Source organism: Aptenodytes forsteri, unplaced genomic scaffold (assembly GCF_000699145.1).
Source record: "Aptenodytes forsteri isolate BGI_AS27 unplaced genomic scaffold, ASM69914v1 Scaffold25, whole genome shotgun sequence".
Classification (NCBI taxonomy): Eukaryota; Metazoa; Chordata; class Aves; order Sphenisciformes; family Spheniscidae; genus Aptenodytes; species Aptenodytes forsteri.
In genome coordinates, this window is record NW_008796180.1 from 149099 (window position 1) to 162246 (window position 13148).

The 13148-nt window shown below is 56.2% G+C and overlaps 1 protein-coding gene across 1 annotated transcript in view; it reads right to left on the reverse strand.

The window, feature by feature from the left end:
* Positions 1 to 13148, reverse strand: part of SKAP1 (src kinase associated phosphoprotein 1) — a 158994-nt gene that overhangs the window by 10908 nt on the left and 134938 nt on the right. Inside the window, exons 10-11 of the mRNA XM_009287784.2 lie at positions 7502 to 7564; positions 1515 to 1627 (exon numbers count right to left, since the gene is read on the reverse strand). Coding sequence (XP_009286059.1) covers positions 1515 to 1627; positions 7502 to 7564 — 176 coding nt within the window. The remainder of the gene's footprint in view (positions 1 to 1514; positions 1628 to 7501; positions 7565 to 13148) is intronic.

The window sequence follows — 13148 nt, forward strand, 5'->3', positions numbered from 1 at the left end:
GTATCGCCCCCAGGGACGGCCGTGGCTTGCTCCTGGTGTCACCCCTCTGGATAAATGAGGTGACGAGCCGGGGCTGTGGGTTCAGTGCCCGGAGCAGGTCAGCCCCCGTCCCGGGGGACAGCGGGTCGCTAAATGCTGCCGTAAAGTGCTTTGAGATCCATGGATAGGGAATTCTCAGCCTTCCGAAAAGGGACGGTGAAGCCTAGACTCAAAGCTTCTCGCTGCTGCTGCCAGGGATGCAGTTGCCCCTGCGGGGACGCGCAGGAGCTGGCCTCAAAATATGCCAGCTAAAAATGTCCGTGCCGCACCGGCCGCAAACCTTCGGAGAGGTGGATGGGCAGCCGGCGGTCAGCCCACGCCGGGCTCGGGGCTGCCGCAGCACCAGCGGTGCCCAGCTCAGGGCCTGCAGGAGCGAAGGGCAGCCGTGCTGCAGGTCCGGCCTCGAGGGCTCTGACGGATGGACAAAACCTCCAAGGGGAGGCCTGACACCGCCACCGCGGCTCTCCTGCCCATCGCCGCGGCATCCGATCACCCGTGTCCACCCCGGGGGACATCCTGTGGCTACCGCCAGGACGCGAAACTAAATCTGATTCTTTTTCTCAGCTATAAAACGTGGCCTTGGTCTTAACAAGCCTGAGACTTGGAGGTGCTCTTCATCTCCAAAGCTCCGTACCCACCACAGCTGAGCCACCGCTGCACGCGCTGCCCTTCCCCGCATCGGGTCCGCTTGCCCTTCCCCGGGTGGGTGCCCACCAAGGGCAGACGGGGCACAACCACCGAGTTCATCACTGTTCCCGTGCCAGACTGGGGTGCAAAGCGCGTTGCGAAACACCATCCACACCATGCAACCCCCCAGGTTCATCACTGTCCTTGGGGTACAAAGTGCATTGCAAAACAAAGCGCGGCCCCCCCCCAAATTCATCGTTGTTCCCGTGCCATATCGGGGTGCAAAGCGCATTGCAAAAGATCCACCCGTAAAATGCAACCGCCCCAGCTCATCGCTGCCAGCCGGGGCCACCGTGGTCCGGCAGGGACCGGCTGGGAGCCAGGGCAGAGACCTGCGGGGACGAGCGGGACCGGGAGAGGGTCACGGGCACCGGTGGCTCTGCTCTTGCCCCCGCAGACCCGCTAATGCAAACACTTAATTTATTCACCTGCGTGCGCTTGCCGAAGGGAGCCCTGGTCACACCCGGCTGAGCAACTCAATTACCCCTGTAATACCTGAGCAACAGCACGTACAGACTCCATTACCGGGGGAAAAAAAAAAAATTAAACAAAAAAATATCTTGCTTTGGGGCATTTGCAATGCCACGTGTGAAGGCAGGGGGTACGGGCAGGAGTGGCATTGATGGCGCAGTCACGGAGGGGACCCCAGCATCCCGCTCCCCCCTCCACTAAATTGCTGATCTAACTCTGCTTTGGACCTTGATTTTTACCGATTTCATCAGCTCTTGACCTTGCAATTGAGCCCCAGCCCCATGACGATGAACATGGGGCGGCCGGCGATGCTCTACCTTGCTTAGGATGTAGATGAGGTCTCCGCGGTGGAAGGAGAGCTCGTCGGGATGCTCGCTGCTGCAGTCCCACATGCCTTGGTAGTAATTGGCATAATCTCGCCGGGGACCTCCTGGGGAAAACAAAAAGAGAGGTCAGGGTGACAGGGAATTATACGGGGAAATATTGGGGTTGTGGGGTGGGGTGTTGGGGGAGAGGGGCTGGTATTCGTTGGGGAAAGGAAGGAAATGTTGGTGTTATTAATTTTGCGTTTCGATTACAAGGCAGAGGCCAAAGACGTACTGCAAGAAAAAGGGGCTGGTCAATAAATAAATGCAACATCTACCGGTAAATACACATGAACACATTGATAAATGTTTCAGTTTCAGAAGACCCTGAATTAAAGCTGTTCACTACAAACCACAAAGGGAACCAAAGACGCCTTCCCTCTCTCCCGAGTCCCTCATCTCCTCCTCGGGCTCAAGCCCAGCTGTCCCTGAGGTGGACATCCATAACCTGGTGACATCCATAACCTGGTCAAGAGGGGACACGTGGCACCAGCGCCAGCTCTGCCGGGCGGTGTCCCCACCACGGTGACAGCCGTGCCAGAGGCCATGGAAGAGGAATACCATTAATTGACACGGGTATTTGCACGGGGCCGCTGGGAGGATGCTGCTGGGGAAGGCGATCGCCAAGTTTATTTATTAATTAAAGAAGCCAAACAGGGGATTGCAGTCGATGGAGCAGAGCCCGCTCAGCAAACAGCACCGACTGCTCGACTGGGAGCGCCCGGAGCAGGAACAGGGATGGGAGGAGAGCGGGGAGCAAACATTTGCCTTCACCCCCCCATTCCCGGGAGGTCAGAGAAGGTCCCAAACCCTCTATGGCATGACACAACCTGATAGCTCAGGTCTCGATCTTCCCACCAAGCTGTGAGCCTTTGCTCAACGCCTGTGACCACAGCCTGCTGCAGAAAGGGAAGGGAAGATGAGCTGGCAGACTCTTTTTTTACCTTTTTTTTTTCTTCCTGGGGGAGGCAAATGATCTGTTTGCTGAAAGCCGTGGGTTTGGGCTGATGAGACTGTTGTCAAACCATGCCAAGGCTGGGGACCGCCCTGGGCTAAATGTGCTCGTGGGTTTTCTGGAAAACGTTGCAGCAGCGTTTCCAGAACGAAACATTTCCATCTTTGCCATCCCAGAATGGCATTTTCCACCTCAGAAACTGGCCCAGAGACCAGAGCCACCACGAAAGGCGGGTCCCCACTGCAGCATCCCGCCGTGCGATGGGACCAGATGAGCCTGACGCCAAGGTCTTGCAGAGCCCCACGACGGGAGGAGATGCTACTCTGCCCAATGTGCAGGCCGGGGAAGCGACTCGTCCCAGCACGTCCAACAGACCCTTCACAGCATCAAAAAAACACCCCCAAAAAAACAGATTCCCAGTTTTCAAGCACACGAGACAACTGTTAAAACGTGCTCCTGGACCAAAGGCTTCAGGCAGGAGACTGCTCTGATGGCACAGCACCAAAGTGGGGGTGAATCCAGATGTCACGACACGGACGTCTCCATGATGTGACCCCCATGGATAATTAAACCCAGTAAAATCACATTCTGCAGGGGGGATTCGAGCACCGGGGCTGTACCAGCGATCTGTGCTGCTCTGCCACGCGGCTGAACCAGGCCCAGAAAGCATAAATAGAAAATATCGAGCACATGTTGGAGGAAATGTTTCTAATATGGTATAAGGGACCGAGTGATAAGGGTGCATCTGGAGTACAGTGCCCAGATTTGATCACCTAAATATGAAAAAGGACATTACAGAGATGGATAATGGCACAGCAGGGAGCAACTGGAATGACTCAGGGACTTGGGGAACTTAAATAGAAAGGCTGGGAAAAAAAAAAGTAGGTCTGCATCCTTTGGAAGTATTAAAGGGGGAGCACACAGTGGCGAGGAAAAGATTGTGAAGGGAATAGAAGGAGAAGGAGCTACTGAGTTATTTAAGCTTGTGCTAAGTGCAGGAACCAGAGGTTATGAACTGGAGGCAGAGGAAATATCAGGGCGTGCGGGCGCTGAGCAGGGGGATGAGGCAAGCAGCAGCTTTGCTAGGAGCCAGCAAATTGTGTCATTAACACGAAAGGTCGTTACGGGAGGGTGTGAGGACAACATCACGATGCAGAGAATAACCTGGTGCGGGGGAACGGGGCTTGGCACCGACCTGCTGGTGTCCCCTGTGAGATGAGGTTGGGGAAAGGCTGCTCCGGTGGTATCGAAAATACCAGTAATTCTATGGAGCATCATCATTAACTTGCTGGCAAAGAGATTTAAACATAGCGATCCCCCAAATCAGCCTCTGCTCCTCTTCCGACAGAGTTCTGCTCTGTGTCACTGATGTATTAGGAGGTGAAGGGGGTTTGGGTTGAGATAGAAAAACACATCTTCCTACAAAACGTTTCCAGAGCTGAAAGTGCCCATTCCCCCCCCAGGAGCTCCCCCGGGACAGGGACCCGGGCGCCTGCTCGCCTGCAGGGAGGATGCTGCCGGGAAGCTGGAGTCAGCCTTGTCCCAGTTATCCCTCGTTTACCAGGAACGCTCAGGAGGTGCCTCCCTATCCCGCATCTGCTCTTTCCCGCTTATCAAAGGAACAAGAGGACCTTGGAGGCATCTGGCCACCCTGTCAAGGAGCGGAGAAAGGAGAAGCCGTTGGTGAAACAGAGTCTTTGCAGAAGCCGCGCGCGTGAGCCTGGATGTGATAACTCTGCGAGTACAAAGGGAGAAAGTTTTCCAGGCCACAGGAAGGTTCGTGCTCCCAAAAGTCTGTGTACTTTTCCCCAGCTGTGCCAGCTGGTCGGATGGAAGGTCTCACCCCTCCCTCCAACCCTGCCTTCGAAAGGTCAGCATTAATTGCATCAGATGAGGAAGATGCCTCACGCGGTCGGGCTCTGCGCTTCATTCCCGGCCACAGCCTCGAAAGCAACAAAGACCTTTGTGCCAGCTATCGAGAATATCTTGTTAAAATTAAGGCCGTTTGCAGAGAAGGGATCCTGGCTCCCATTTTAGCGCTTAAAGATAAGGCCAGGCAAGGGAGAACTTCACTCCACAGCCTTCAAATGGGACGGTGGATGTCCACGATCCTCCTGACCTGCCGGCTCCAGGCTGGGTGGGATGTGGGTCGGATCCAGACAAGCCATCCCAGGCCTCCTGCATTACCCTGCATTAATTCTGCTCACTTTTACAGATAAGAGGTTTTGTTTAAAAAGCCCCAGTGCCCCGTCTAGACATTTAAGTCTGCATTCAGGGCAGGGCCGTGATTTCAGTGCGACTGATTTACACTGATGTAAGTGGGACGAGAGCCTGCTCCCATGTTTATGGGCCTTGGGGTCATTAAGAAAACCAGCCAAATGTGACAACCGCATCATTTTCTTCTGCAGCCTGAGCAGCCCCAAGCAGGGGCTGTGGGAGAGGCACGATCCGCCCCAGCCCCTTTGCTTCGGGCGTGTTGCTTCAGAAGCCTGTTGACGCTGAAACCTAATGACAACTGTCCGCAGCTCAGGGGTTTTCACTGCTGTGCTCACGCTAGGTGAAACCTCCTGCCACGCTAAGCGCAGGGTACTGTGACAGGAGGCAGGCTGCGAGGCTTTTTTATTTTCCAAGTAGAGGAATTTTGCCCTGTTTGTATTCAACTGGTAAGCTCGCACTGCCGCAGCAGCCCCAAAGCCCGTCCAGTGCAGAAGGCAGGGATTAAGCAGCCCTGAGCGGAGCAAATGGGTGTCTTGGCAGGAGCAGCCTGAAGCTCTCAGCTGCATTTGCTGGGCTGCTCCAGCATTGTGGCATCCTTGTGGTTCTTAGAAATTAGAAACAATAGTTTTCCATTAGCCAAATGCTCATCTGGCACTTTGGCCGTGTGATATAATTAAGAAATAGCCCCTTCCCTCCCTCCCTGCAGCCCGGCCCTCTGCTCAAGGACTCCCGTCATCTCTTTCTCGCCCTTGGTCCAGTTGGACAGAAGCACAAATTACCAAGGCAAAAGGCACGAGGGCTGGGGTTCCTGGCACTGCAATAACCTTTCCCTCTTGAAATGCAGCCCAGCATTTCAGAAGCAAGAGCCTAATATATTATTTAGTGTAAAAACAGACACAGGACTTAAAGCAATCATGACAATGCTAATAACTAAACCAGTTATAACGATTAACAACAATTACAACCGCCAGGCAGATGCTAATGAGTATGAACAGGGTGTTTAAATGGCTGGCAGGGCTGTGACAGGGGAGAGCCAAAATCCTCGGGGTGGCCTTGGGGTGCAGGTTCATCATCACCTCTGGCACCAGCCTGCCATGGAGCTGTGCTCTGCACCCCACTGACCCGCACCTCGAGCTGGAAAACCCACGGGGGAGCTGCTCTTCTGCCGCCTGGTCCTCTGGAGGTTTAAATGCTGGGGCAGTTGTGAAAGGCAAAGAAAAACGTGTGTGCGCGCGTGCACGTCCCATCACCTTCTGCCTTCCTTACCCCGTGCCGAGGAGTCTCCAGGAAAAGCGTGCAGTCCCGCTTCGTGACCACAGTACAGTTTATAAAGATCGGGACGTCATTTTTTCCGAGCTCTGGGTGCTGGTACCGGCTGCAGCTGCCACATGCTCCAGTGGCCAAATAAGTCATCGTGCCGGGGGGTGGGAAACAAGCTCCGCAAAACCACGAGGAGTGGAGAGGCACTGACTTGCTCCGGTCCCTGCAAGCAGCTGGGACTAAAACCTCTCTGCGCTACCAAGATTTCGGTAGAAACCGGCCTGAGCGCCCTCCTGGGCTGGGGACAACTGCAAGGGGGGGTTGATGCTGGCCAAAGGGCTTGTTGGATGTTGGATCAGGCTTTCCAGAAACACCGGGAAGTTGGGCACGGGGGCTCTCGGACCACTGGGAGGGGTAAACCAGCTGAGCAATGCTTGGGGTGCTCGTGCATTCAGGAGAGCACAAGCATGCGTGAAGCTGGTTTAGCCGCCCACCATCCACAGCATCCAACACCGAACCCCTCCGGTCTCCATCACCCATCAAGCGGGATGCCTGCTGCGGGTCCCTGGCCGGGCAGGCACCCTGCGAGGCGGGCAGCACCGGGGCGAGACCGTCCCCTCCAAGCTCCAGAGCGGGAGGGTGGTGCGGGAAGCTCTCCCGAGCCGGGCTTTGCCAGGAGGACGTGTTTTCCCATGCAGTGAGGAGCGAGCAGGGCGGCAGGAAGCCCCCGGTCTGTCCAGCCCCGGCTGCTCAGACACAAGCGCTGCTTTCCTGCGCCGGGGAGGAAGCAGCGATGGAAAGCAAAGCAGGTGGGACCGGGGAGGAAACAGATCTTCCGCTCCCGTCCCACGGTGCGGGTCCTTAAGGAAAAAGCAGGGGTGGGGGCCCTGGCGACCATGGCAGGCTCTCGGGCTGCTGGTTCCGGGCGGGCGGCGCTGGTTCCTGGGGTGGTGGTGCGCGTCCTTCCGGCTTCCCGCGTCGAGATCCCTCCCTGCGGCGGCTTCCTCTGGGCCATGGCTTGCTTCCTGCCCTCTCTCCAGGCTGTGTCTGCCCCAGCTCCTCTCCCCGGCCCCTCGGGATGCGCCAAGAGGGCTGGCTCCCTCTCCGCGGTCCAGGATGGGATGAGGGACAGGGACGGGTGTGCCTCCATGGGAGATCCATCAGCACACAGCTCTCATCAGGCAGGAGAGGGGATGGATGTGGGGGCTCCTCCGTGGAGAGCTCACTAAGGCCAACCCCATGGGGTGCCTGTCCAAAAAGGAGAGGCATCCCCCATGCCCGTAGCATGGAGAAGATGGGGAGAGCTCCCCAAGCTTGAGTTGTCTCAACTTCACCAGTTGCAGAGCCTCCTCTGTCACCCATCAGTCTGCTCTTGGGGACCCTCCCATCTTCCACACACCCCTCCATCACCACCCGCACCCCAGGACGCTCGAAGGTGGCCGGACTCAGACGCCCCAACCATGACCTGGAGGTCCTTTGGGTTGGCCAAAGTAGGCTGGGCTCTTACCGCTTCTCTGTCTGCTCCCGGCATCCTCACTGTCCTCTGGGAAGGGGGGCTCCAGCTCCTCATCTGGGGGCAGAAAACAGAGCAGAGAAGTCAGGGGAAGGGCTGTGAGCGTTACTGCTGCACCAAACCCCCAGGCAGGCAGAGGGCTGCGAGAGCATCCGACTGTCAGAATAATAAATTCCTGGCTTAATTGTGAAGAGTGGAAGGGAGGAAGTCACAGATAATATTTTAAAACGTGTTGCATAAAAATATGAATTGTTGTTAACACTGGTAAAAACAAATCACTTATTATAGGCTCATAAATTTAGGCAGCACTTTGCTGAGTGCCCTATAGGAAGAGATGCTTCCCGCGCAGGACTCGCAGCCCAGAGAAAAGGAGATGCCGAGGAGAAATGCCAGGACAGAAACGCGAGGAAGGATGAGGGACAGAAGCAGAAATTAAGGAGGAGAAAGAAGACCCCAGGCAGTGGAGGGCAGGCAGGCTGGCATGGCTACGGAGGATGGGGAAAGAGGATGCAAGAAAAGAGTGAAAAATGATGCCGTGGAAAAGGTTAAGGACAGAGGGGCTGGAAGTCACAGGGAAGCCCTGCGAAGACGGCTAGCGACTGAGAGGAGCAAGGATCTATACACAAATAAGTTTAAATAAGATTATTTAACACCAAGCCAGGTACAACCCACCCAGCCTGAGCTGCTCTGGGTGCTGGGGCGAGTCGGGTGCACAGCACCCACATTAGCTGCCGTCACAGCCCAGGCTTCCTTCTGCAACCGTAAAGGCTAGAAGCAACCTAATGAAATAATATAAATAAAACTCGGTTCTGAAACGTTTCAGAAAGCCAACGCTCAGGCAAATTGCTCATCTGCACCTCTGGCACTGCTGCTGGCAAAGGGCTGTTGGGGAGTGCAGGGCAGCCCTGGCACGGCTGAGCCCGGTGCAGAAGAGGCGTCCCTGTCGCGTCTCAGGGGACATGGCTTTGCTGTCACCTTTAGGCAGAGCCAACAGAAAGCAAGCCTGGGTCTTCAGCTGATCCCACGGCACCCGATTGCGAGGCAGTGAAGTGCTGCTGCTGCTGCTGCTGCTCGGCACTTTCCGAGGACGCGGCCCCAGCCCCGGCCCCAGCCGTCTCTCCCACTCGGCGCTGATCAATGCAAACCAGGTCAGACCTCCGCTGCCAATTACAAATTGCATCCCAAGTTGGAGGGTCACTGCAACTGCTCCCCCATTAGACGGGAAGCAGCACCAAAGATCTTTTCTAAATAAATCAGACTTTATTGTAAAACTCGGCCACTGACGAGACAGAACCTCATTAGCATTGATTTTAAAATAAATTATTGAAAGTGGCTTTTGCCTGCTCTTTGCATTTGTAAAAGAGAACATAAATGTATTTGTAACAGCACTCCCCCCCCCCATCATTCCCACGCACGCACCCCAAACCCTCGCATCTGGATTCCTTTATACTTTAACCAATGGCACCAAATCCCCTAATCCCATCTTGGCACGAGATGGAGGGCAGTCAAACCATCTCCTGTGCCTGTGCGTCACAAAAACCCCAGAGCCATCCTCCAAAGTGGGGCGGCATCGGTCCCCCACCACTGTGGGTGACACCTGCACCCAGGGGCTCCCCACGGCCACCCCCACCTCCTTTCCATGCTGTGCACACCCCTCCGGCTCGCATCCACGCCTGCATCCTGCAGGCATTGCTTCCATCCCGGAGCCAGGCTGTCCCCAGGAAACCTTTTCCCAGAGCCCTTCTCGCACCTCCCGGCACTCACACACGCTCCTTGGGAAGCGTCAGCCGGCGCTGGCGCAGGAAAACACGTGCCATGGAGGAAACGCTGCTGCTGGGTTTCCCAGATGAGCAAAGCTGCGTGAATCCTGCACACGGAGGGGGCTGGCAATGCCGGCTCCCTGCCTGGACGTGGTGCTGGGCAGCCGTGGGTGCCCCCATGATCCTGGGGAGACATTATCTGTCCTGCTTCCTCCCCACTTTCCTGGGAGCCAACCCCAGACTGCAGAGCTGGTCCCCCTGGCTGGCACAGCTAACGGGGAGTCACATTTACAGCCCCTAACGAGCTCAGGCAGCTCTGTGGGTCCCAGCCCCTCGCCCCATATAGAGCCGCCGCTCCCCCTCGTCCTCGCTCTCCAGGAACCACGCGAGGCTGCCAAGCAGGGGCTGGGGAGGCTTTCCAGAGCAGCCCCCTCTCCTCGTCCCACCTTGGGCCATTTCATTCCGTATTTGATGGAATGGGGCATGTTCCAACCAGAAATCAAAGCCGTGGACCCCATCCCTGTTTGCATCGCCCACCTGAGACGTTAGCTGGGCAGCTGACTGCTCCACGGCTTGGACAAGGTGCTCTGCTGTGTTTCAGTCCTCTGTGCCTCAGTTTCCCTTTCTTTTCAAAGCCTCTGCCCTGCTGACCACTCACTCTGTGCCTTTTGCAAAAGGTGCTCAGAGAAAAACCTCAGGCGATTGCCCGGTCCCTGCTCTGCCCGGCGTGCTCAGGGCTGGCCGCCCCGCAGCGAGCTCTTCGAGGCTGATGGGCTGTGAGGGCTGTGATGGGATTTTTCTCAGGAAAACGTGGTGGGGAGGCAGCTGGCTGGTGTGGCTTCCCCTCGGCTGACAGCAGCCAGCTCTGCTCGCCCTCCTGCACCCCATCTTCTCCTGTAATGCTGCAGCAGGGCCAGGCACAGCCTCTCCCTGCCCGCAGCATGGGTGCAGACGCCCTGGGACGGCCATGGTGAAGGCACTAACCCTGGGGTGCCTGCACCGTGGTTTGTGCTGCGGCACGCTGGCCCCAGGCACCGTCCTTGCAGATTTTGAGCTGTGCGGTTCATGAACGGGGCCCGTGGGGATGTGACAAGCTCCCCTCCACGCCGCAGCCCTGCAGCCTGTTGCAGCCAGGTGCTTTTCTGAGTCAAGTCTGGAAGTGATGCTCTGCCTTCCCAGGGTCTGGGTGTTTGATTTCAGCCAATATCTGGATTTTATAGTGATGAATCAGAGGGAAACGCTGAAAAATGCATCTCCTGGGGGCTGTGCTGCTTCCCCCTATGCCGCCTCCCTGTGTGGAGCATCACAACCTCGACCACACCACGCTCAGGAAAATGCTTTTACATCCCCGTGGGCAGCCCCGGGCACCCACACTCGGGGTCCAGAGCCCCACGGCAGCCCCCAGCCCCGGGCATGGCCAGGGAGCCAGTGGGCTATGCACCCCACCGCTGCACCGGAGCAGCCTGGGCGTTGCGCAGATTCTCAGAGGAGCTGTGTTTTAATGTAGCAATTTGATTCAATTTTCCACTCTATAAAATTACCCATCACTGCTCGTTGCTTCCTAACAGACACCTTCACTCTTAATTTAACAATCCTATCGAATTCTGCCAGGGAAATTGGAAAAATTTATCACCTGTGAAATTTTATTTTTCCTTGGTTGTATCTGTTTTTGTAAAACTTCATTAACAACGATGACTTGCTGAGGAAATTATCTCTTCATCTCCCCCCCCTTTCTTTTTTTCCCTCTCCCTCTTTCTCCCTCTATTTTCACTTGGGACATGAGGGAGGCAGCCGGGCCCAGAGGAGACCCCAGCTTGGATGGGGACTTTCCCTACGCTTGCTGGGGGGTCCCAAGGTGTGAAGGGCCGGGGGGGACGAGCTCGGGGCAGAGCAGACCTCTCCTACCTGCCCCTGAGCCCTGCAACTGGTTTCTCACCACTCGCATGCTGGGCATCTGCCCCTACAGCAACGTGCCACCAGCACCTACCTTCAACCAGGCAGGGAACTGGGGTGTGCGGGGGGCAAGAAACTTGTCCAGACGGGAGAGCTGTGGCTTTGCTTCCCGCTGGCCGCATCCTGCACGGTGTCCGAGCTGCGTCCCTGCGTGTCGGTGCGATTCCAGCCGCGGGCTGCGGGCAGGATGCTTGATGGCCGGAGAACAGAGGCGATGTGGGCAGAGGCAGCTGTCCCGCAGCTCCTGCCTGCGCCTCGGCTCGGTGCAGCCGTGACGCTGGGTGCAGGAGGCTTGGCTGAACCCCAGGGACAGCAGCCCCTGCACGGCAGCAAAGCCACCGGGACGCCCACGCGCTGGGGCCGAAGGATACTGCAAAAGCCCTGCTTCAACCTTGGTGTTTGCAACGTTTGGGCTGGCTAGCAGCCTGAGACACAACCCCTAGGAACCTCTTAGCAAGCTTTTAAGAAGCTGGAATGGGCAGGACAGAAAGCCCAGTAAAAGCCCGTAATTAAAGGAAGGGTTTGGCTGGGATGTTCCCTCCTCCACCACGATGCTCTGCAGCCCCAGCATCAGGGCACCGATCCGTGCATGGGAGCAGGAGTGCAACACCCGTGGGGACCGAGGGCGAACCTGGCTGGCAGGGTCGGCTGCAGCTCTTCAAGACACTGCATCCCGGAGCGGGGGCAACGGAGGGGGTCTGTCCCTAAATCAACCCTACGCAAGCTCCTAGCAGGATCACCATTAGCCACATGTGGAACAAACCTCGCATCTAATATCTGCTCTGTAGTTGGTGTTGGCAGCCGCAAGGCAGTGAGGAGTTGGGCACAGCTGCCAAAGCAGCCAGGGATGCTGAAAGCCCTCGGCCTGACAGACCGTCAGCGCTTCACACACACCAAGCCTGGGGACCACAGCGTGGAGGCTCCTGCTGAGCTCAGGGATCACTGTAGGTATGCCCGGAGGAAGAGAAAGCTGCTACCCAAAGAGCTGAGGATGTAAACAGAAGAAGGGAAGGTCAGGAAGGAAAGATGAGAGACGGACAGAGGCTGAGGCTTTGCTCAGGGTTCCACAGGCAGCCCCGGAGCCCCAGCTCCGCTCCTGGCAGCTGTCTGGATGCCACTTGCAAACCGCTGAGCAGAGATTTCCTTTGGCAGCAGTAACAAGACAAAGATCTCGGGCACCATAAAACTTTCTGGTGCATTTAATTTTTTTTTTTTTAATCACTACAAATATAAAGTTCTGAAATAAATAAGAAGAAACAAGGACCTATTTTGCATCGCTGAACACAGACACCAAGGGACCCTGCTCTCGGGGACGGGGAGCAGAGGTGGGTGATCCCAACCTCAGCGCAGAGGCAGAACAGCTCACGGGTTTGAATAAGGCTCAGGTGACCCATTGACCAAGCCCTGGGGCATGTCACACCATGATTTCTGCTGTAACGGTAAGAAATGTTGCAGACCGTGTCACCCTCGCAGGCTGTTTGGTTCTGTGCCAGGAAGAGTGCTCCTGGCTCCTCTAACCGGCAGCCACTGCCCTGCTACCTCCAGACCTCGTGCACTGTTAGTGAACAAGCGCTAGTCTTTAATGCAGTTATTTTATCATCTCTTGGAAGGCCAGTAATTGTGTTACAGCCATGACTGCATGCCCAGAAGGGAGCATTTTCATCATCTAAAGTCTGATTTTCCAGGTAACACAGCCCAGAGATTCCACTCTTACCAAACTTAATATTACTCGAGCTGAACGGAGCACAACCTCTAAAAGCCGCCCCACCTGAATTTACAAACCCTCCGCCTCACCGGAACAGAAAGGGTTTGCTCTTGCGGTCCATCAACCAGTCTGAACAAAGAAACGGGGTCAAACCTTTGAGTTATGGGACTCAGCAGAGCCCAGGTTGTTCATTCCCATCAATGTGTGATGTGGCCAAGGTCTC